The sequence below is a fragment of the Geotrypetes seraphini genome, chromosome 1 (genome assembly GCF_902459505.1).
Source record: "Geotrypetes seraphini chromosome 1, aGeoSer1.1, whole genome shotgun sequence".
In the NCBI taxonomy this organism is placed as follows: domain Eukaryota; kingdom Metazoa; phylum Chordata; class Amphibia; order Gymnophiona; family Dermophiidae; genus Geotrypetes; species Geotrypetes seraphini.
The window spans coordinates 447,397,241-447,422,828 of record NC_047084.1 but is presented as its reverse complement, the minus strand read 5'-3'; the positions used below and the strand labels follow the sequence as shown (position 1 = coordinate 447,422,828).

Below are 25,588 nucleotides of genomic sequence, written 5' to 3'. Positions count from 1 at the left end.
TTTATTTCTTATTTCTATTTTCATATTAATCCCTATTGTAAGAGATTATTGTTTGATACCCACTATAAGTAACTGTATTGATCTGGTAAAAGAATGGATACAATATCATTTGTTATAAATCAACAATGTTAAAACCAAGGCTCTTTAGTTCAGCAATTTTTTTAATTTATTTATTCATTCATTTGTTCAGCAATTCAATAGTTTCAGTTTCATCATTTATTAACTGAATCCAGGAAATACTCCTAAAATTGAAAGTTTCTTAAGACTATTAGGTTTATGTAAAATTTTAGCCTGACAATAGAACCTCAAATAAATCATTTACTGTAAGTAAAAAAGTTGACTGAAATTAAGACAATTTGTCCATTATATTTGTTTCTCCCTCCAGATCATTGTCATCTCATTGTTCCAATCATGATTTTGACCTATTGTGATAAATGTAATTTTCTTTATTCAGGGATTTCTTCTAAACTTTCTTCAAGATTACACATGTTAATCAATATACCACAGTGAGACTGATATTTGGATTACCTATATTTGATAGGATTTCACCATTATTGATTCAATTGCATTGGCTACCTATGAATGCTAGAATTGAATTTAAAATAGCCTGCTTAGTGTTCAAAATATTAAATGGTCTTAAATGGGCTGTGTTCTCAGTCTCTTATACATCTTCTAACCTACCTAGCTGTTAGACATTCTGGACCAAATTCTCCAAATAGCATCCCGAAGTTAGGCAGCAGTAGACGTCTAACGCCATCTAACAAGCCCTCTCCATTCTTAGGCACTTGTCTCGCACCTACAGAGATGCATAGGGATGCCTACGGCCAGTGTGGGCGTGCTGGAAGTGGCCTCAGGCAACCGTATGCGTCCCCATGCGCCTCTGTAGGCGTGAGACCAGTGCCTTAAATGTAGGCCTCTAAATTGCTGTCTTACATTTAAAGCGCTTATGTTAAAAAAAGATGTGATTCTGGACATGGTGCCTGCCGGTGACTGACACGCGGCAGGCGCCCGTTTTGCAGGCTTCCAGAATCGGGTCCCTCTTTGTGGTCTCACTCCTCTCTTGTTTATCCTTTGATCAATCAAGTTCAGTTCAAGCATTTGCTAGATGGTTGTGGTAATGAGGGCGGGCCTGATGCCCAGGTAAGAAAGAGCCTTTCAGCAGTTGCAGGTAAATGAAAAGAGCATTTATTAAAGCTGTTAGGTCAGGGATCCTGCTCCATTTACAAGTAGAAGGGAAAAGGCAGCATAACTAGCCCATAAATGTAGCAAATATCCTCATGTGGCCTGCTTCTGCAAGGCCACTGTATATTTTATTGCCTCTTAGTACAGCAGCACACTTTACTTGTCCTTTGTCCAGTACCTCAAAGTTTCCAGGGCAGTGTTTAGCATTTACTCAGGCCAAAGTTCAAAATCTGCTAGGTTCCATGTGGCGCTTGGGTAGAGGTACCAGATTTTGTCCTCAAAAGAGAGGATATGGAGCTCCACCCCATCACACCCCCTAGCCTGCCCCATTCTGCCCACAGCCCTGCCCTGCCCCCAACCATGGCACCACACAAACCCCATCTCTTCGTGGTAACATCTGGAGGGCATCTGTGCATACATGCGATGTCATCACACCACAGCCATGCATGCACGGATGCCCCGAGCTCAATGGTTTTCAAAACCCGGACAAAGTGCCTTCTGGATGCTCAGAAAGTCCTCTTAAAAGAGGACCTGTCTGAGTAAATCCAGATATCTAGTAACCCTAATCTTGGGCTACCGGACTATAGCAGTTGCAGTTCACATATAGGTGGTAAAGACACACTCTGTGGGGCGTTGCTGCTTTCCATTAGGCCTCAGCTTGTATACTTCCTGGACTATGCCCTCCTGACTCCACCCCTTCTGTGTCACTTCTCCCATGGGGGGAGGGGAGGCCTTTGAGTTTTAAGTGGCTCTGATACTGTGAGGGAGTGCTAGTAAGGGAGATGCAGTGGTGTATAAGGGGGGGTGGGGCAGTCCACTCTAGGTGCCGTCTTGTTGGGGGTGCCAGCATTCGTCCTCCTCTCCACCCACCCTTGCCATACATGTGCGCCCCCTTCCCTTCCCTCGTACCTCTTTAATTTTCCCGGCATGAGCAGTATCATGAACTTGCCGCCCATGTTGGTGGCGGCTCTCTCTGACATCACTTCCAGGTCCCTGCAGCTAGGAAGTGACGTTAGAGAGACAGCCGACAATGCGAGCAGCAATTTCGCGCTGGGAAAATTAAAGAGGTATGGGGAAGGGAGGGGGGTGGAGAAGAGGATGGGGGAGGGGCAACATCATATAAACTCCCTCACACCACTAAACTTTAGAATGTTATTCCTAATCATATTAAAATAAACTTACATACTTTTTTTTTGTAAAAGTCAAAAGACCTATCTGTTTCACAAATATCTTAAAGTTTAATCTATCCGCTGTTCATAATTGTAAATTCTTTACAGCATTTGCTAAATTCTTTCTGTTACCTGCTTTGAATCCAGTGTGATATAAGTGAGATATAGAATATCTGAATAGAATAGAATAGATTTGTTTCATGACGGATGCATATTTAAACGCTCATTTTCTTCCCTTTTTAATAATAATAAAGTGGCTTTTCCAGTGGCTAGAAATCTCCATTTGAATTAAACTGGTCTTCTTGTCTGTATCTGATTCCCTGTAGACTCTGTCTGTGCAAATGCATATCAGGAATGTCCTTTTGTTTTCTACTGAATCAGTCCCAGCACTAAGCTGATGCCATCTGGCCTCCAGAAATTGTTGTTTGCCCTCTGTTCCCTTAGAGCCTACACAGAGGTTATTTATGGTACCTTACTGAAAGCTGGCCCTCGTGTTAAACCACAAAAAGATTTTTCTTTTTAAGAAACATAGAGCAAAGACCATTTGCAATAAAAACAAATTGGATTACAAAAATGTTGGTCATTATCTTTCCATTCAGAACTGTTGCTTTAACTGACCAGAGGCCCTTGCATATATCTGGGCACGTTTGAACTCTGTAGTGATGGGCTAACATGAAAACATAGGGCTCCTTTTACAAAGGTGCGTTAGGGCTTTAATGCGCGGAACAGCGCGCGCTAAAATGCCACACGTGCTAGCCGCTACCGTCTCCTCTAATACGGCGTGTGCGCTAAAAGCACTAGCGCCTCTTTGTAAAAGGAGCCCATAGTGCTATAAGGCTATTTTAAGTTGAATCATCCAGATCAGCATGGGCACTGCACAGCAGGCATTGCAAGGCTTTTAAAAGCTTTCTGTGCTGCCCTGGGAATGTTTTCTCAGTAGCTTTACTAACAACTATCCCTATTCCATTCTCTTGTCATTACGATGGTTAATAAACACACAAATTTAAACACCTGAACTTCGTTTCTCCCCCAGTCAGAGGTTGCAAACTAAAAAAACACCACAAACACCTTCTCTCACATCAAGCAGCATTATGGGGCAAAGACTTAAAACAATTGCTTTCGCCCTCCCCTTACGAGGAATTCAGGAAGCGCCTAAAAACATACCTATTCCTGAAGTACCTAGACAACTGACCCGCACACCACTCTCAACAACGCTTTTCTTGACCTATTTCTCACTCTCTTCAGGTCACTCATTTTGTACCTCTTGTAATCTTTTGTAAACCGCATAGAACTTCACGGTATTGCGGTATATAAACTGTTATTATTATTATTATTATGGCTTCATTTTCAAAAGAAAACAAAAAAATATGCAGTTGGCAAAGATGAAGGCCAGTAACACACTTTGTTTTCACTGTAACATATCTTTTCTTCAAAGGTGAAACAGGCCCGTTGTACCAACCCATTAAAAATTTGTGGGTTAGGGGCATTTGTTTGCAAAATGAGGCATTTGTTTTTGTGGAAACAGGTCTCTGAAACCTTATTACCACACATGTTTTTGGTAAACGTATTATTCATTAATGAATTGCAATAAAATAGGCAGTTATAACAACCAATATTTAAAAGCAGATGCAAATTGTGACATTTCTACCATTTTGAGCTCCCTGGGGAGAGTGATATAGAAAGTTGAATGAATATACAAGTAAATATTTTACATTGTGGAAATTAAGAACCATAAAAAATATTTTGATCCTTTATCGTTCAGACTATTGGTGCAGGCATTAGTTTTATCTATTTTAGATTATTGTAACATCATCTATTTAGGAGCACCCAAAAAAAATTCTAAGGAAAAGAAATAAAGATGGGATAGTACGCCTGAAGAAATCGGACGGTAACTTTGCGGAATCAGATTCTGAGAAGGCAGAACTACTAAACCAATACTTCTGTTCAGTGTTCACCCGCGAAATGCCGGGAGTTGGTCCACAGCTGCAGAAAGGAGATAATCAGAAAGACCCATTTCAAGATTTCGAATTTACGCCCAGTAGCGTCTACGAAGAAATATCAAGACTCAAAGTAAACAAAGCCATGGGACCGGATAACCTACATCCCAGAATGCTCAGGGAGTTAAGGGAAGTCCTGGCTGAACCATTATCTGTTCTTTTCAATCTTTCCCTAAGCGCAGGAAGGGTCCCCTTGGACTGGAAAACCGCTAATGTAATCCCACTCCACAAGAAGGGCTGCAGGACAGAGACAGCAAACTACAGACCAGTGAGTCTCACGTCTATAGTCTGTAAACTCATGGAAACACTGATCAAACAGAATATTGACACAATCCTAGACGAAAAAAAACTGCGTGATCCACACCAACACGGGTTCACCCAGGGAAGATCCTGCCAAACTAATCTGATTAGCTTTTTTGACTGGGTTACTAGACAACTGGATGCAGGAGAGTCACTGGACGTGGTATACTTGGATTTCAGTAAAGCATTTGATAGCGTCCCTCATCGAAGATTACTGAACAAGCTGAAATCGATAGGATTAGGAGACACTCTAACTACATGGGTTGGGGATTGGCTGAGCGGTAGACTTCAGAAAGTGGTGGTGAACGGTACCCCATCCGAAGCATCAGAAGTGATCAGTGGAGTGCCGCAGGGCTCGGTCCTGGGCCCGATTCTATTCAACTTATTCATAAGAGATATGACGCGGGGACTTAGAGGAAGGGTATCACTGTTCGCCGACGACGCCAAACTTTGCAACATAGTAGGCAGAAGCTTGTTACCTGATGATGATATGACACACGACCTACTGCTTCTGGAACAATGGTCGACTACTTGGCAGCTGGGATTCAATGCTAGAAAATGCAAGATAATGCACCTGGGAAAGAGAAACCCGTGCAGAACTTATGTTCTAAATGGTGAGACCTTGGTTAGGACCACGGCGGAACGCGATCTAGGAGTGATCATTAGTGAGGACATGAAGGTTGCCAATCAAGTGGAGAAGGCTACCTCCAGGGCAAGACAAATGATGGGATGTATCCGCAGAGGTTTTGTCAGCAGGAGACCTGAAGTTATGATGCCGTTGTACAGAGCCATGGTGAGGCCTCACTTGGAGTACTGTGTCCAGTTTTGGAGACCACATTACCGAAAGGATGTGCTGAGGATCGAGTCGGTGCAGCGAGCGGTAACCAGGATGGTCTTGGGGCTCAGGGATCTCACGTATGAAGAAAGACTAAAGAAATTGCGGCTGTACTCACTTGAGGAAAGAAGAGAACGGGGAGATATGATTGAAACGTATAAGTACATCACGGGACGCATCGAGACAGAAGAGGATATCTTCTGGCTCATGGGACCCTCGACCACCAGAGGGCATCCACTGAAAGTCAGGGGAGGGAAGTTTCATGGAGACTCCAGGAAGTACTTCTTCACCGAAAGAGTGGTGGATCATTGGAACAGACTCCCACTCCAGGTGATAGAGGCTAGCAACGTGACGGAGTTTAAGAGAAAATGGGATACTCATGTGGGATCGTTAAGGGAGTAAACTCAGGGGGGAGGGATACTTGGAATGGGCAGACTTGGTGGGCTATAGCCCTTTTCTGCCGCTTTTTTCTATGTTTCTATGTTTCTATGTTTTGATTGATTTTTGGTTTTAAAAAGAACGACCATATTAGTCCATATTATCGTTTACTTCATTGGCTGCCTTTGGAGCCAAGAGTATTATTCAAATTTTCCTGTATCTGCTTTAAGCTGATATCGGGATTGTCTCCAGCTTACCTTTCTCCACATTTTGTGTTGCATAGACCATCAAAAGAAACTAGAAACTTCTACTTATTTGCTTATCCAAAAATTAATGGGTGGAGATATAAGACCTTCTTAGATAGGACCCTAGCTTTTCAAGTTGGTAGGGAACAATCTTGGTTAGGTAAATGTATTCAGCCAGCTATATTATCCTATTGCATTTTTTGGAAATTAATTAAGACCACTTTGTTTGATAAGTTTATTACTTAATGAGAGTTTTATTATTGAAATTCAATTTTACAAAAATTTTTATTTTTTACTGTATTATTGTATTTCGCTGATTGTCCAGCTCTTTTTAGTGTAAACCGCCTAGAACTTTTGGTTATGGCGGTATACAAGAATAAAGTTATTAGTATTATTAAATAAACCCATTCACCAAGCAGCTTTTGGAACTTAATTAATCTAACTCATTTTCCTCTCCAATTATGCTTTCCCTCCCCTATTTCTCTCTGTTGAAACAGTAGCTCTTTCCTTATCTTTTTCCCTTCGGTACATATTTCTATTTTGTCAGTAAAGTTGACTCCCTTCCCTCACTTATTACTTCTACCCATTTAGATTTCTTTTTGATAGAATTGTGATACATCAAATAACGTGAACCTGAACCTATCCAGATAACCTGTTGAATATCAACCCCTAACAATCTACGCAATAGCTATGTTAATGTGCATTGTCCATATTTTCCCGGGCCAATCTTGCAAGACCACGAGAATTCATGATACTGCTGCAGGGACTTCTAGCAGCCATTTCTGATTGTGGCTTTGCAAGGGGCAGGAGTGAACGAAGATAGCTCCTGTCCCGCTTCACTGCTAGACCACCAGTGTTCAAAGTTATGTTGTAGAGGGGATTCAGGAGTTGAGAGGGAGATGGGGTGGTTAGCAGTTGGCTGGGACAGGACACGGTAAGATTGTTCCTGTCCTGGCTCACCACTGGACCGCCAGGGCTTAATCAGGCCCACGGGAGGCCTGTAACGGGTCCAAGAGGCGGGAGGGAAGTGGGGTGGTTAACAGTTGGCCGGGACAGAATGTGAGAAGAATCACTCCTGTCCCGGCTCACTGCTGGACCACAAGAGCTTAATCAGGCCCACGGGAGACCTATAACAGGTCTGGGAGACAGGAGGGTAGTGGGATGGTTAACAGTTGGCTGGGACAGGATGCAGGAAGGATCACTCCTGTTCTGGCTCACCACTAGACCACCAACTCTTAAGGGAGGCTTCCAGTGGGCATAGGAAGCTGGGTGCAGAGCTGGGCCTGAAGGAGGGAGGAAAGGAGGGCTGTGTGCAAGGCAGGGCAATTGAATATACCCCCCCCCCAGTTTATATTTGAGTGAACCTTCCCCCTCCTCTTTTTTGGGGTTGGGGTTGGGTTAAGATTACCTTGGTTTATAATCGGGTTGGTTTATATTCGCGCATATACGGTATATGAAAATCCCCAAATGATCTATCTTCTGCTAGTAGATAAAACACAACATTGTCATCATTATCATAGGGTTTTATAACCTCAATTATGGGAATTCCATTCAACACGATTTACAGTCCAAATTAAAAAACATAAAACAACTAGAAATTAAAGTTTTCTTATACTGTACATGTTTGAGACGAAAAGCTAACAAAGTTGGCAGGTGCCTCAGCTCCTGAGGCAATTTGTTCCCGAAAAAGGGACCTAAAATACTAAAAGCTTTAAGCTTTCATTTCACCCTGGGCCAAAGCTCTACAGGTGGATTTTCCAACAGTCTATGGGAGGAGGATCTAAGCATATGAATAACATTTAATAAATTACCAGTTGATTGAAAGTGCAGAAATAATACCGCAAGTCTCAAACTCCACCTATCACTAAAGCCAACTACCCCAAACAAATAACCTTACCCATTTCTCACTCTTTTTGAAAATGACCAATTTTTTTTTTTTGTAAGTTCTTGTTGTAATACATCTTGGATAATTCTTTTGTAATCCGCCTTGAACTGCAAGGTAATGGCGGAATAGAAATCCCTATTGTAATGTAATGTAATGTATATCATAATCATCAATTTAAATAAAACATTGTTTTCTGATAAGTAACCACTGGAGTTCTCTAAATAGCAGGTGGGCATTATCCCATCTATTTATTCCCATTTATTGACAATTCTCTCTCTTAAAATCATTAGTACACGTCGACAGTATATTTTTTCCGTCACAGCACCACAAACGTGGAATTCCTTACCCATTTATCTAAGAGAAGAACGTCTTATAAACAGATTTAAGAGCAAATTAAAGTGCTTTCTTTTGGAAAGATGCCTTTGACTGACTAGTTTCTTAGATTTGGTCTGCTCCTTTGAATTTTATGCTCTGACATTTTTATTTATCCCCTCCTGGTGTTTAACCCTTTATTCGTTTCTTTTCTATTAATTATTGCATTTCTTACCCTTTTCCCCCTTTTGTAGTGTATGTCATGTTTGTTGAGTATTGTTTGGATGTTTGTTCCCCCTGAAAGTTGTAAAGTTTTAAAAAATAATGTACATCGCTTTGAAGTATGATTAAGCAATTAATCAAATTTTAAATAAAACTTAGAAACTTGGATAAGTCTTACTACCATATTCTGAACAATTTGTAATTGTTTTAATAATCTACTTCTAATCCCTAAATACAGCACATTACAGTGTGGCGCAGTGGTTAACGCTACAGCCTCAGCACCCTGGGGTTGTGGGTTCAAACTCACGCTGCTTCTTGTGACCCTAGGCAAGTCACTTAATCCCCCCATTGCCCCAGGTACATTAGATAGATTGTGAGCCCACCGGGACAGACAGGGAAAAATGCTTGAGTACCTGAATAAATTCATGTAAACCGTTCTGAGCTCTCCTGGGAGAATGGTATAGAAAATGGAATAAATAAATAGATCTATCAAAAACACATAAATCACTATCTGCAATGCCCGAAATTCTAAAATGGTCGCAGTTGTCTAATTAATCTAAGTTTCCAAAAATTCCCTCTTGGTAATGTTTGTGATCTGTCCTAGACCTAACCCTTCATTTCAATAATCACTCCCAACAGCTACCCAAGGGATGATCTCACTCCCCATTTCTACTTCAGCCCCAAGCTTTTTCAGGAAAATGTCATCCAAACCCAGACAGGTAGTCTTAGATACATTCAATATAAATCAAGTCCTGTCTAGCCATTCTTTCACCTTAGATAAACACGAGTGTAGTCCAGATTTTACTAAAGATAGGTCACCTTACAGAGAGCAAATCATTTGAATATTATCTCTTAATATATAAGCCATAAAATCAAACCAAAAAATCAAATGGCTGGTGTAGAACTGTGGAATACCCTGCCTGGTATTCTGCGATTCTGTATTGGGAGGATAAATTTTAAGAAAATGCTAAAAACGCAATTACTTGCTAATGCTTATACCACCTGAAAATATTTTCTTCAGAATGTGCTGACTGGAATGTATGATTTAAAGCTTGTTTGCATTCTTGAATTGTTGGAATTTGACTTGTTTTGCCTGTATATGTAGATCGGTTTTGTCCCACTGCTTCTTCAAACCCCCCAGTACAGCTGTGGTCTTAATAATCTAGAAATCTTACATGGAAGTGTATACAAGATAAATTTAATTTGGATTTTATCTGATCTCCACAATGGTGCTGGCAACTTACACCATCCCTAATTATTGCCCCCTCCACTTCCAAATGGCTTAATGTCTCATGACTTACGATGGCTCTTCAGACACAGCAGTTGTATCTTCTAGCTCTTGGGCCTGCTTATACCATGGCATCTTAGCTTCCACAGGGTGTTTCTCTGGAAATTATTCAAAAAAACAAGTTCAAATGAATACCTACATGTACATCCATCCCATAAACATCATTATTAGATCTATTTGTAGATTAACATATTTTTACATCTTCATACCTGTAAACTGTGCATGTATATAATGCTAATGGTAGTTCTAGGGCAGTGGTTCTCAAACCCGTCCTGGGGGACCACTGGCCAGTTCGGTTTTCAGGATACCTCTAATGAATATGCACAAGAGAGATTTGCATGCCTACCACCTCCATTATAGGCGAATCTCTCGCATGCAAACTCTTTAGGGATATCCTGAAAATCCAACTAGCCAGTGGTCTCCCAGGACAGGTTTATTGTTTATTGAAAGCTTCTATTCCGCTATTAATGACTTGGGTGTCAATTCAGAGCGGTTTACATGAGCTTCTGCAATGGTGTTCCAATACAGAGGGCTCCTTTTACAAAGGTGCGCTAGGGTATTAACGCGCGGAATAGCTAGCTGCTACCGCCTCCTTTTGAGCAGGCAGTAGATTTTTGGCTAGCCTGCGCTATAGCGCGTGCTAATCTGGTGCATGCAGTAAAACCCATAGTGCATCTTCGTAAAAGGAGCCCAGAGTTTGAGACCTATTGTTTTAGAGGACAGTAGAGTATAATGCACAGCAATTTAATTCTACAATTTATAATTCACCTTGCCAAATAAATAACCAAACTGGAGTACAAAACAGAAATATATAACATGAAGGGAAAAGAAGAGGCCTAGAGGCTCATAATCAAAACTGAAATGTCTAAAAACCAGCCTAAGTCAGCACTTGGAGGTCCAATAGCAGGGACATCCAAGTGCTGATAATCAAAACTAACTTTCTGGATGTGCAACAGCTCTTCTAAGCTGTTGTGTGTCCAGAACTCAAAGGGGCTTGTTGGGAGGTGTGTTATGGGCGGAAATCAGGTGGGCTTAAAACTGGATGTACTGCAGCGATAATCAAAGCTTTCCTAGAGGGAAATTAGACATCGGCAGTTAGACCTGTTTTAGTTGCGTCTAACTATTCCAAAACTGCCCAAACTGATCAGATGATCAGGGATTAAGGAGGGATTAAGGCCTAATCCCTCCTTACTCCCCCCAGTGATCACTGACCCCCTCCCATCACCCAGAGATGGAGGAAAAACAGCATACTGAGGGCTTTCCATCAGCTCACCTGGGCAGAGGAATCCCCATCACCTGAGCTGGTTTCAGGGATTCCTGCCGGCTCAGCTGATGAGGATTACTCCTGCCAGAATCAGTCGAACTGGCAGGGGGATTCCCCCCTCCCTCCCTCCTTCCCAGGCACCGATTCCCCAGCCCCCTCCACAGAGAGCCCCTTCACTACACCCCTCCCCCCAACATTCCTCAACAGCACTGGCAACACCCCCCCTCCCATCACCTGACACCTCCAACAGCACTGGCAACACCCTTCCTACATCAGCTGATAGAACTAGCAACATTCCCCCATATCACCCAACACTCTCAATAGCACTAGCAACACCCCCACTAGCAACACCCCCACATCACTCGACACACCAACGGCACTGGCAACACCCCCTCACATTGCTTGTCACTCCTATACCTTGTGCTGCAAAATCAGCAGGAGGGAAGCCCCTCCCTCCTGCCTACAGGGCCGCATGCTGCAAATGATGGGCCTTCCCCTTCCCAATGCATCTTGGAATGCAGTGGGAGAGACCTAAGACTCTGATTGGCTTAGCTGATGGGGATTTCCCTGCCGTGATCAGACAAAGTAGTTGGGTATGTCTACAAAACTTGCTTTTGTGCATTTTTCATGTGGAAGTTTTTATTTTTGAAAATGGCATAGGTCATTTCGAAAATAAAAGATAGACATCTGGCAGCTTTGAAAATGGACATTTTTTCTATTGGTTTTGTGGACATCTTGTCCAAAACATCCAACCTCAAGACTTAGATGTCTTATCAAAAATGTACCTCCACATATTATTATATTTGATTCTTACTAAAATTGGTCTTACAGGAAGATATAGTGGAAGAGCTAGAGGCTTAATAGTGAAGGGGAAAACTATGTAGAAGCTGATAAAGGCTGAATTGCTTAACAAATATTTCTGTTCTGTGTTCACGGCTGAAGCGCCAGAAGCAGGACTGCAGAAGAGAAATGCAAATAGGGATGGAGGAGTAGTAGACCCTGATCGATTTTCAGAGAGCTGTGTTTGTGAGGAGCTAGCTAAATTAGACAAATCAATGGAGCCGGATGGTGTATATCTGAAGGTGCTGAAGGAAGTTAGGGAAGTTCTGGTGGTTCTTCTGACTGACCTTTTCAATGAGTCTATAGAGTCGGTAGTAGTACTGGAGGACTGGAGAAGGGTGGATGTGGTCCCTCTCCACAAAAGTGGAAGTAAGGAAGAAGTAAGGAATTACAGACCAGTAAGTCTGATTTCTGTGGTAAGAAAATTAACGGAAAAGCTTTTAAACCAGAGAATGGTGAAGTTTCTGGAATCCGGTGGATTACAGGACTAGAGGCATCATGGATTCACTAGAGGTAGATCTTGTCAGAGAAATCTAATCAATTTCTTTGACTGGGTGACCAGAGAATTGGATAGAGGGAGTGTGCTAGATGTGGTGTATTTAGATTTCATAAGAACATAAGACTTGCCGCTGCTGAGTCAGACCAGTGGTCCATTGTGCCCAGCAGTCCACTCCCGTGGCGGCCCCTAGGTCAAAAACCAGTGCCCTAACCGAGACCAGCCCTACCTGCGTACGTTCCAGTTCCGCAGGAACTTGTCTAACTTTGTCTTGAATCCCCGGAGGGTGTTTTCCCCTATGACAGCCTCCGGAAAAGTGTTCCAGTTTTCTACCACTCTCTGGGTGAAAAAGAATTTCTTTACGTTTGTACGGAATCTATCCCCTTTTAACTTTAGAGAGTGCCCTCTCGTTCTCCCTACCTTGGAGAGGGTGAACAACCTGTCTTTATCTACTAAGTCTATTCCCTTCATTATCTTGAAGGTTTCAATCATGTCCCCTCTCAGACTCCTCTTGTGGTGGAGAGTAAAACTGTGACTGAGTTCAAAGAAGCGTGGGATGAACACAGAAGATTTAGAATCAGAAAATAATATTAAATATTGAACTAGGCCAGTTACTGGGCAGACTTGCATGGTCTGTGTCTGTGTATGGCCGTTTGGTGGAGGATGGGCAGGGGAGGGCTTCAATGGCTGGGAGGGTGTAGATGGGCTGGAGTAAGTCTTAACAGAGATTTCGGAAGTAGAAACCCAAGCACAGTACCGGGTAGAGCTTTGGATTCTTGCCCAGAAATAGCTAAGAAGAAAAAATTAAAAAATTTAAATTGAATCAGGTTGGGCAGACTGGATGGACCATTCGGGTCTTTATCTGCCGTCATCTACTATGTTACTATGTTTTCAAGGAAGAAGAGGCCCAGTTTCTCTAATCTCTCACTGTACGACAACTCCTCCAACAACCTTAACCATTTTAGTGGCTCTTCTCTGAACCCTTTCGAGTAGTACTGTGTCCTTCTTCAAATACGGCGACCAGTGCTGGACGCAGTATTCCAGGTGAAGTCATATCAAGGCCTGGTACAGCGGTATTATAACCTTCTCTGATCTGTTCGTGATCCTCTTCTTAATCATTCCAAGCATTCTGTTTGCCCTTTTTGCCGCTGCCGCACATTGCGCGGATGGCTTCATCGACTTGTCGACCAGTACTCCCAAGTCTCTTTCCTGGGGTGTCTCTCCGAGTACTGCAAAGTTCTTGACAGTGTTCCACATAGACGTCTAATAAATAAACTGAGTGCCCTCAGGATGGGCCCAGTGTCGGGCTGGGGCACGAACTAGTTGAGTGGAAGGCAACAGAGGGTAGTGGTTAATGGAGATCGTTCTGAGGAAAGGGATGTTACCAGTGATTCTGTTCTTGGCATGTTCTTTTTAACATTTTTATAAACGATATTGCTGAAGGGTGTCAGGTAAGATTTGCCCTTTTGCGGATGATACCAAAATCTGCAATAGAATAGACACCCAGGATAGTGTGAATAACATGAAGAAAGATCTGTCAAAGCTTGAAGAATGGTCTGAAATTTGGCAGCTAAAATTTAATGCTAAGAAATGCAAGGTCATGCATTTGGGCTGCAAAAACCCGAGGAAACAGTACAGTTTAGGAGGTGAAGAACTTATGTGAACGACAGAAGAGCAGGACTTGGGTGTGATTGCATATGATGATCTTAAGGTGGCCAAACAGGTTGAAAAGGTGACAGTGAAACTAGAAGGATACTAGGGTGCATAGGGAGAGGTATGGCAAGTAGAAAAAAGGAGGTATTGATGCCCCTGTAGAAGACTCTGGTGGGACTTCATTTAGAATATTGTGTGCAGTTCTGGAGGCTGCACCTTCAAAAAGATATAAAAAGGATGGAGTCGGTCCAGAGGAAGGATACTAAAATGGTCAGTGTTTTTCGTCATAAAGTGTATGGGGACAGACTTAAAGATCTCAATATGTATACTTTGGAGGAAAGGCAGGAGAGGGGCGATATGATAGAGACGTCTAAATCCCTACATGGCATAAATGTGCATGAGTCGAGTCTCATTTGAAAGGAAGCTCTGGAATGAGAGGGCATAGGACGAAGTTAAGAGGTGATAGGCTCAGGAGTAAACTAAGGAAATACTTTTTTAGAAAAAGGGTGGTGGATGCGTGGAATGGTCTCCTGAAGGAGGTAGTGGAGACAGAGACTGTGTCTGATTTCAAGGAAGCCTGGGATAGGCACGTGGGATCTCTTAGAGAGAGGAAGAGATAATAGTTACTGCAGATGGGCAGACTGGATGAGCCATTTGGCCTTTATCTGCCATCATGTTTCTATGAAAAGTGTGGAATAGCTTATAAGTTTCATGGCTCCACATCATTCTCTTCTTGGTTTGGCTGAAAACTTTTCAGTGACCCCCTCACAAGTTCGTACTTTATTGTTTCAGGGTTTAGATGGGTTCAAGATGATCTTTCTTTACTTTACAAGTTCTTGTATGGTTTATGTATTGCCATTTGTTGATGTTCACGAATAAAGAGAATTTAAATAAAATTCACAGATGTTGAATGGATCAATTTTATGTACAAATCGTCATATGATCAAAATTATCTGTCCAAAAAGGAGGCAGGATTTAAGGTACTCTGGGATGGCGATAGTTACATATTTATTTATTCCATTTTCTATACCGTTCTCCCAAGGGAGCTCAGAACGGTTTTACATGAATTTATTCAGGTACTCAAGCATTTTTCCCTGTCTGTCCCGGAGGGCTCACAATCTATCTAATGTACCTGGGGCAATGGGGGGATTAAGTGACTTGCCCAGGGTCAAAAGGAGCAGCGTGGGTTTGAACCCACAACCTCTGGGTGCTGAGGCTGTAGCTTTAACCACTGCGCCACACCTACATATCTCACTTGTATGTCTAAGCCACAGGTGTCAAAGTCGGTCCTCGAGGGCCAGAATCCAGTCGGGTTTTCAGGATTTCCCCAATGAATCTGCATAAGATCTATTTGCATGCACTGCTTTCAATGCATATTCATTGGGGAAATCCTGAAAACCCGACTGGATTCCGGCCCTCGAGGAGGGACTTTGACACCCCTGGTCTAAGCAGTGATAGCTATAGCAGGCTGCATAAATAGCAGCTATAACTTAAACCAGGGATTTGGAAGAGGTGAATGATTTTGGGGAGTATGTGGTGCAGTGGTTAGAGCTACAGCCTCAGCACCCTGAGGTTGTGGGTTCAAACCCATGCTGCTCCTAGAGACCCAGGGCAAGTCACTTAATTCCCCCATTGCACCAGTACATTAGATAGAGTGTGAGTCCACCAGGACAGCCAGGTGAAAATGCTTGAGTGCCTGAATGTAAACCACTTAGGTTATAAGTGGCATATAAATACTACAAATAAATACATTTTTGCTGGAATGAACTGTTTGGGTAGAAAAGGGAAAGGGCTATTATTGAAAACCGGAATAAATTTTCAAAGCAGGAGAGCAAAATTTTTTTTAAAAATTCTTTATTCATTTTAAAAGCCATATATAAAGTGCAGCAGATTATCAAGCAATCCTATATAATAAAACGCTAGCCGCGCATGCGCACTCAGACCTGCGTGATCTGTAATCCCTGATCTGTGATCCGTAGGTCCGTGGCCAGAGTGTGTAAGCGGCGGACAGATCGGGAAAGTACAGCACAGCCGGCGACTCCCCCCCACCCTCACTACCCCCTCCCGCCCTCACTCACTGCCAAAACCACCACCTCCTCCTTCTCGCCGGCTCACCCGCTTTTAAATGAAGAGAAAAGCGCTGCACCGCGCTAACGCTGGCTTTGCTGTCTTCTGTCCACTGCGGCCCGCCCTCTTTAACTACTTCCTGTTTCCGCTAGGGTTGGCCGCAGTGGATAGAAGACGCCTAAGCCAGCGGCTGTAGCTGCTGATCTCCGTTCCTCCGGGGGGGGGGGGTCTGGGAGGAGAGGGATCGTGGCCACTCAGCGCCCCCACCGAGGAGCCCAGCAACTTTCCGCTGCCCGGGACCCGAGTCATTTGCCGCCCCCCCTCTTCCCTTACCGCGAGCCCGACTGGCGATTTAAGCAGCGTGTGCAGCAGTCTTCACACACTGCTTTGGGCCCTTCTACTGCCCTGATTTGCTCCGGACGTGCCAGAGTAAATCAGGGCAGTAGAAGGACCCGAAGCAGCGTGTGCAGACTGCTGCACACGCTGCTTGAATCGCCATGTGTAGTTGGGCCCGCGGGAAGGGAAGGGAAGGGGGGGCGGCAAAGGACTCGGGCCCGCGTTTGTAGTCGCGACTGTGGGAAGGGAAAGGGGGTAGAGGAAACTCTAATGCTGCTGCACAGGGAACTGGTGGGGGGAGGAAAATGGAAGGGGGAGGGAATGCTGCTTTGCACAGACAAACAGAGGGAGGAAGGGAGACAGAAAGACAAGAAGAAAGACACAGGGGTAGGTGCATAGGGAACTGGTGTTAGGGGAGGGAAATGGAGGGGGAGGGAATGCTGCTTCGGACAGACAGACAGAGGGAGGAAGGGAGACACAAAGAAAAGAAGAAAGACACAGAGGCAGGGAGATATACAGAAAGACAAACAGACAAAGGGGGCCAGGGACAGAGACAGATAGAAAGAAAGACAGCGATAGTCGCGTCAGGAGTGGTGCGGGATGCCGCAGAGGGAACTTTTCCAATGGGTGCAACTGTGCGGCTGTCGGGAGCCTCTGATTAGGGGCAGAGCAAGGTAAGTGTATCATAGGGATAAGGAGGAGGAGGGGGGGGCGAAAAAGGAAGGGACACCTACTGCTGGACAGGGGGAGAAGGAAAGAGGTGCTGATGGACGGGGGGGGGTGAAGAAAAAGGAACGGAGGCCTAATGTTGGACAGGGGGAGAAGGAAGGTGCTGCTGGACAGGGGGGAGGTAAAACAAAGGGAGAAGGGCTGCTGCTGCATAAGGAGAGCTGTGAAGGGGTGGTGGTGGACACAGGGGAGGTAAAAGGAAGGGAGAATGGACAGAGGGAGCAGGCAAGGGGTGGTGATGGACAGCCAAGGAAAAAGAAAGACAGAAAGAAAGAAAGCAGCTAAGGAGAGAGAGAGAGAAAGAAATAAAGAGAGACACACACACATATATTCTAGCACCCGTTAATGTAACGGGCTATAAGACTAATTAACACAATAAACAGCACGCAGAACGATCAAATAATATAATAAATACATATCCCCCCCCCTAACCTTCCGCCCATCCACCCCTCCTGGATGTGTAAAAATGCTCCTACAGACAACAAAAGGTAATATTAATGATCAAGTCAAACAAAATTTTGTTAATGAGCCCCAAACTTCTTTGAATTTTTTATAGTGTCCCAATTGTAACGAATTCGTACGTTCTTTTTTTTTTTTTTTCCAATTCTTTATTCATTTTCATATCTCATAACAAGTATACAATAATCATTCAATATTCATACAATTCACTTGTATATTTCATATAATATTAAATCTTATATTATCCCCCCCCCTTCCCTTCCACACATATCAACATTTTATTTGAATCTCACACATTATACCCTCCCAATCCCATATCATATTATTCTTCTATAAAAAAAAAAAGTGTCTAATCATTCGAATATTCAATCAATGGCCCCCAAATTTTTTTAAACTTGTTATAATTTCCTATATACTAGTATGGATTACAGACTTCTCTCACACGTAACAGATTAAATGACCTTTCTAACACCGCATGGTTAATAGATGTTGTATATTCCAACACGAGGTAGTATTGTCCTTTAATTTATTTTTATTCTTGGGTGATTTTTGGAGAGTACGTTCTTTAAGTAATGTTTTTGTATTACATTTTAGTTGCCATAACAAACGCATGCGCTATCAACATCTTACAGACCACGTGGTGCCTTTGCACTAGTCAGCGCATGCGCTTGTGATTATATAAGCCTAAGCAATATGGCCGCTGCACGATCCTGCCCTGGAATTATGAGGAAGCCAAAATAAGGTTGGTAACTTTAACGGTAATTTTAAGCAGATTAACCGCTATAGATTAACCGCTTATGATTCATTGGGGGTTCTAGAGAACCATTTTTGTTCCTCTGCGAGTGTCTGAGGAGCGTATTCTTTTGACTAAGTTGTACTATCACTCGGCTTGTTTTTTAAACCACATATGAGCTTTGCGCTCTACCGAGTGTTCTCTCACTAACATTTAAATTTGCCTTTAAGAGTTAAATTTGTTCTTTATGTGAGGATTTTATTTTGTAGACGGAGTTTTGCTATCATTAACGCTGTCTATTAAATCAGTCGCAAGTTTTGAGCTCTAGTATGAGGTTTTTAACCAGTGTTGAATGTTACCTTCATGAATTAACTATATTGGCTCAATTTATGAATGCCGACTCCCTAATGAGACAAATAAGTTTAATTGTCAGGATAGTCATATACTGTATAACCTAGCGGTTAGTTGTAAATTAAGGGGTAAAGATAAGTTTTGATTAGTAGTTTCTATTCTAATTGATTTTACCTGCTAACGCTTCATAGAACAATAACCATTGGGTGAATTAAATAATTTATATTTTTCTCTATATTAGTATTCACTAGTAAGTATTTTGGTTGGTGATTTTAAAAGTGATTAAACACTTTAAAACAATGTAAAGAGGTTACTAATTAATTAACCAATTGACTAATTTTTATCAATTTTCAGGGTTTCATACAGGTGTGTACTCATTGGTTAAATTTATAAAAAAATTTTTGATTGATAATTTCTAATTAACATTTCACTTTAATAAACTATTAATTGATTGATGAATATTAAATTTTTAAGTGTTTTTAATGTTATTAATTTTTGATGAAATTCACTTTTTATTTATGAACATAATTTAGTTTATTTCATAATTTTTTTATATATTTGATTAAATTGATATATCTATTTTTAAATTAGATTCACAAGTTTTGATTAGTTCTATTATTAATTATCATTATTTACATTAAGTGTTAAACATATGTATATATAAATATTTAGTGTCTTAAAAATTTTTGGTGTGTATATTTATAAATATATTTATAAATTTATTTGAGTTACATATTTATAGCAAGTTAAATCGATTACTCACCATTTAATATATAATTTAATATATATTAAATATATTTTTTGGAATATATTTTTTGAATATTTTTAAAAGGTGTTTATTAATATTTATGTATAAATGTGTGGGTTTTTAATATTTAATTAATTAATAATATTTAATTAATTAATAATTTAATATTTAAAATTTATTAATTAAAAATTTATTATCTTTACTTGTGATTTGAGAGGTATTTATTGAATATCCATACATTATTTAGTAGGCAATTATGAATTATTCATTTTATATTATTCATCATCATTTATTATAAAATACATACCTACTTAGATTGATATTTACATTGAAGGTATTTATTGAGTCATGAAGAATTTGAAAGATAATAATTTAACAATTTAACAATTTATCAATTTAATAATTTATTAATTGAACATTTATTATAAATATATATGAACTCTATAGATAAAATATGGTCCTTAAATAGTAATAAAGTTAAAATGCAGTATTTCTCGGGATATTATGGTATAACAATATGTTTATTTTGTGTTTATTTGTTTATTTTATATTGTATAGTGCTCCCTGCTGGAACCCTTGAAAAAGCCATTGTTGGCGAAACGGGTCCCGTCGGGCAGTATAGCTTGGAGCAAGAATGTTTGAAAAAATGAAGAAATTTCAATAAAGAAATAAGAAGAAAGATACAAGTTGGTCTGTCTTCTTTTTTGCAATTTTTCCTGTTGAGTGAGGATTTGCTTTGTTTGGAGTTATTCTATTTACCTCACTTTTCTATCTTCAAGAACTCGTATTCTAGTGCATTAATAATGTTCCAAACAACACTACATCATACGACAAAGATAATGGTTCTTCCAATATCATAGTAACTTGACCCCATATAGATCTCCAAAATTTAAGTATCAAGGGACAATAGAATAGTAGATGATCCAGTGTCCCTATATCAAGATGACAGTGCCAGTATCTATTAGATTAATACTATCTAACTTCTGTAAACGAACAGGGGTCCAAAAAATTCTATATAACAGAAAAAACCAAGTCTGTCTGATAGATGCTGACATTATACATCTCATCCTCCAAGACCAAATCCGTTTCCATTGAGTAGCAGAAATCCGTTGCTTAGTCTCAATGCTCCAAATGTCTCTTAGACTAGTTTTAGGTTTCTTGTTCAAATGTTCAGATATTAATTTATACCACTTGGCTGCCTGATGCCCTAGCAAATCTGTCTGGAAGCAAAGGCCCAGCAAGCTATACTGATTTTTAAAATTTTGCCAATCAGGGAACCCCTTCAGAATGGCCTGCTTTAACTGCAACCATTTATACACTTGAGACTTTGAAATACCAAATGATTGTTACAGTCCTAAAAAAATCAAGCATTTTTCCATTTGATATCACATCACCTAATGTACGTTATACCCGCCTGCAGCCAATGCTTCCAGAGGACCTTAGACTCGCTAATTTGAATCTTGGAGTTCAACCATAATGACTGACAAGTGGATTGATGAATCGGAATAGGTATACTTTAGCAAGAATGTGAGCCTTTGGGACAGTCAGGGAACTCTAAGTATTCTCTCTTCATCTTAATTAATCTTACTTATTGCATTTCTTCTGTTTCTACTGTAAACCGTTTAGAACTTCACGGTACAGCGGTATATAAGAAATAAAATTATTATTATTATTATTAGGTTATTAATAAATTTTAATGTTTGCCATGTGGAGAATAAAATTCTATTGTCCATATAAATCCTAAGTAACTTGATACTTAAATCATGACACAATCGCAACGAGGACATGAGTTGCCATTCTAAGTAAAGCCAATCCGGGGATGTTCCAAGACTTCAGGAAGGATCCAATACATACCTTGCCGCATTATGAAAGCTTGATGGTATCTGTAGAAATTTGGAAAATTTACTGCCCCCCCCAGCCCCAGGAGAGCAAAAGTTAAAAACTGTCCAGCTGATATTCCTAACCACTTAAATCACTTAATACAGCGGTACTTAATTGGATAGTACCACTGAATATCACTACAGACCTCCCCAAAAAAGTGGGCCCGTCAGGGGCGGCACTGGGGGTGGCATGAGAGAGGAGTCAGGAGTTCTGTGAGTGCTAACAATATTTTTTAAATAATTTATATACTGCATATCCTACAAGTCTATGCAGATTACAAATTACTCAGGTACTCAAGCATTTTCCCCTAACTGTCCTGGCGGGCTCCCATGCTATCTAATGTGGCTGGGACAATGGGGATTAAGTGACTTGCCCAGGGTCACAAGGAACCGTGCGTGATTCGAACCTACAACCTCAGGTTGCCAAGGCTGTAGCTGTAACCACTGCACCACACCTAGCTAGCTAAGCAATTTAATATTTATGAAGAAGCCTCTTCTGGCTTGCCATATCTCTCTGAACCATGCACCCCGACCTTCTCCAGCATCCTACTCCATTTGCCAATGTGTTAATCTAAAATGATACCACCATCAGGAACCAACCATATTTCAACCCTATAGGTGAGAAGCAGGACACTGACAAATTTGAGGATGACTTGTTATTAAAACCTCGTCTCCACCAATCTATAAAATGCATCCTCTTGCTTTGCGACTGAATTTTGCAGCTGTTTGGAGAAATGTCTTCCCAGTTAAAGACTAGTAAACTCCATATGGCTAAAACAGATATCCTGGGAGTAAGTCTGTAGTGCTTTCATTATCTTTGGGCTCACTGGTTATTAGTTAAACTGACTGCTGGGAAGAAAAAAAAAATAGGTGAAAGTCCTCAGGGAAGTTTGGGATGATTCCTTTATCATGGAAGCTCATGTTTCAGAGGTGTTGAAAAAGCCATTCATTAAACTGTGTCTGGTGTGACAGCTCTGTCCATTTTTAAGTTGGATCTTCTGAAAAGGGTAGCCCTGGCTCATTGATCACACAGCTGGATTACTCCAATGCTTTTCTTGTGGACCTATCAGTTTGGCTGGTGAAAACATTATGATTTATTCAAAATGCTACTGTCTGGCTGCTGCTGGAAAGGTCATGGAGGAACAGAGCTACTCCTACCTCCTACAGGAATTGCATAGGTTGTCTTTCCTCTGTTGAAAACTGATTTGCACTGACAGGACTGAACTAAAACTGAAGCTGTTGAATTAGATGTGTAGAGCATGATTTTATAACAGGGCTCCTAGGTTAAAGGGATACATAGGTACCTCTATTTGTTTATTTTATATAGACACATAAGTGTCTGTGGAGGTAATTCTATACAATTACATTACATTAGTGACTTTTATTCCGCCATTACCTTGCGGTTCAAGGCGGATTACATAAGAGGTTATCTGGACATTTCCAGAAGTGTTACAGAGTAGAGCGGGTTACTTCGGGGGATTGAAATGCTTCCTGTAGTGTTAGTTTGTCTTGATGGATTTCTTGAATAGGAGGGTTTTATTTTCTTTTCAGAAAGTTTTGTAGTCTGGTGTCGTGATCAGTAGTTTGGAGAGTTGGTCGTCTAGTTTCGTTGCCTGCGTGGCCAGTAAGCCATCGTACATTTGGGGGGGGGGATGTGAATGGTGTATGGGTTCTCCTTTGCGTGGTTGTGGTAGTTTGGATAAGGCAGTTGGCTGGGCTGTCTTCAAAATGACGCCTAAATGTTGTTTTGTAAACTGCCTAGACCAGGGGTCCTCAAACTTTTTAAACAGGGGGCCAGTTCACTGTCCCTCAGACCGTTGGAGGGCCGGATTATAGTTTACAAAAAAACTATGAACAAATTCCTATGCACAAAAAAAGGACCCCCTTAACCACAAAAAAAGGCCCTCCTAACTGCAAAAAAAAAAAATAGACCTCCTAACTTAAAAAAAAATAAATCCTAACTTGTTCTTACCTCGGTCCTCAGGCAGCAGCAGGCTTTGCACAGGCAAGCTCGTGACTCGTCCGATCACACCCGAGACTGAGAGGAGGAGTCGAGAGAAAGAGAGAAGGAGGGGAGTCGGAGAGTCCGGCGCACATTCCACACATGCGCACTGCGGGCCCGGGACGAGTCGGCTGCTAAGCAGGACAGGCAGTGGTGGCAAAAACACCCGGCGGGCCGGATAAATGTTTTCAGCGGGCCGCATGTGGCCCACAGGCTGTACTTTCAGGACCCCTATCCTAGACTTTAAGCGGTATATACATTTTTTTAAATGTAGGCATGACAAAGAAGCACACTTAAGCCTTGATTCCATAAAAGCTAGATTGCCACACCTAGCTGATCTAGGTGCCTAACTTAACCCCTCTTTTACAAAAGCTGGCAGCATGGACCAGCACAGTAAGTGCTCCAGTGCCCATAGGAATTGAATGGGCATCGGAACAATTGCACTTGGCTGTTCGGCTTTGTAAATGGGGCCTTAATTATTTAAAAAGCTTAATTGGTACCCATAACAAGCAATTAATACTTTATATTGATCTTATATTAAAATTAATTGGGTGGTTGGCACCTACCGCTTTCGGGTAGGCTCCTACCAGAAAGTAGGCATGGTTAGGGACAGATTGTGTGCAGATCTTGGACATGTTTGTTTTTTTTTGTTTTTTTAATCTTATTTATAACCCGCCTTTCCCAAAGCGGCTCACAAAATAAACATACATTATATAAAGTACACAAAAATGCATATAAAAACAATCACATAAATAAGCGATCCGTGCTTACACATAAACAGCTGTCTCAGTGCCCATATTTCATATTACAAAATAAGTGTCTCTTCAAACCCTTTTTAAACCCATCGAGATTAGAGAATGACACGGTGAAAAAATTGGTCCCCGTCACCGCCCCGTCCCCGTCTCACCATCCCCGTCACCGCCCCGTCCCCGTCTCACCATCCCCGTCACCGCCCCGTCCCCGTCTCACCATCCTCTTCACCGCCCCGTCACCGCCACTGCCACCCCATTCACCGCCCCGTCACCGCCACTGCAATCCCATTCACTTTTCTTTATTTACGTATAAAGGAAACATTCTTTAAAACTTTAAAACTTAGTTAAATATTAGTTAATAACTATACAAAAACAAAACACGCAGAGAAAAAATTAATTAATATAAATTCCCTGACTTCCCTGCACTGTCCCCCCTTGAAGGTCTGTCCCCATCCTGAAAGCCTGATGCCCCCCCCCCGACGTCCGATACATCCCTCCCCCCGAAGGACCGCCGACTCCCCAACAATATCGGGCCAGGAGGGAGCCCAAATCCTCCTGGCCACGGCGACCCCCTAACCCCACCCCGCACTACATTACGGGCAGGAGGGATCCCAGGCCCTCCTGCCCTCGACGCAAACCCCCCTCCCCCCAACGACCGCCCCCCCCAGCTTCAAAATGATGCCTGAAGTTACCTTGGGGGTTCTGAGCACTATTAATTTTAATTTATTACAGCACTCCAGAAATATTTTTCTAATTGTTTTAACTTGGAAAAGCGAACCAGGATTGTCTTAATGAAAGGCTTATGTTCTGCACTGCAGCCCTCCTGCCCTCGACGCAAACCCCCCTCCCCCCAACGACCGCCCCCCCCAGCCGACCCGCGACCCCCCTGGCGACCTCCACGACCCCCCCACCCCCCTTCCCCGTACCTTTGGTAGTTGGCCGGACAGACGGGAGCCAAAACCGCCTGTCCGGCAGGCAGCCAACGAAGGAATGAGGCCGGATTGGCCCATCCATCCTAAAGCTCCGCCTACTGGTGGGGCCTAAGGCGCGTGGGCCAATCAGAATAGGCCCTGGAGCCTTAGGTCCCACCTGGGGGCGCGGCCTAAGGCACATGGTCGGGTTGGGCCCATGTGCCTCAGGCCACGCCCCCAGGTGGGACCTAAGGCTCCAGGGCCTATTCTGATTGGCCCACGCGCCTTAGGCCCCACCAGTAGGCGGAGCTTTAGGATGGATGGGCCAATCCGGCCTCATTCCTTCGTTGGCTGCCTGCCGGACAGGCGGGTTTGGCTCCCGTCTGTCCGGCCAACTACCAAAGGTACGGGGAAGGGGGGTGGGGGGGTCGTGGGGGTCGCCAGGGGGGTCGCGGGTCGGCTGGGGGGGCGGTCGGAGGTTCTTGGGGGGGGCGGTCGTTGGGGGGGAGGGGGGTTTGCGTCGAGGGCAGGAGGGCCTGGGATCCCTCCTGCCC

At 42.4% G+C, this 25,588-nt stretch overlaps 1 protein-coding gene across 4 annotated transcripts in view; it reads right to left on the bottom strand.

Annotated features, from left to right (window-relative positions):
• Positions 1-25,588, bottom strand: part of ADAMTSL1 (ADAMTS like 1) — a 1,156,072-nt gene that overhangs the window by 216,621 nt on the left and 913,863 nt on the right. For all 4 annotated transcript variants that reach the window (XM_033920627.1, XM_033920609.1, XM_033920600.1 and 1 more), the window contains one exon: positions 9,827-9,911. In XM_033920627.1, the coding sequence (XP_033776518.1) occupies positions 9,827-9,911 (85 nt within the window). The remainder of the gene's footprint in view (positions 1-9,826; positions 9,912-25,588) is intronic.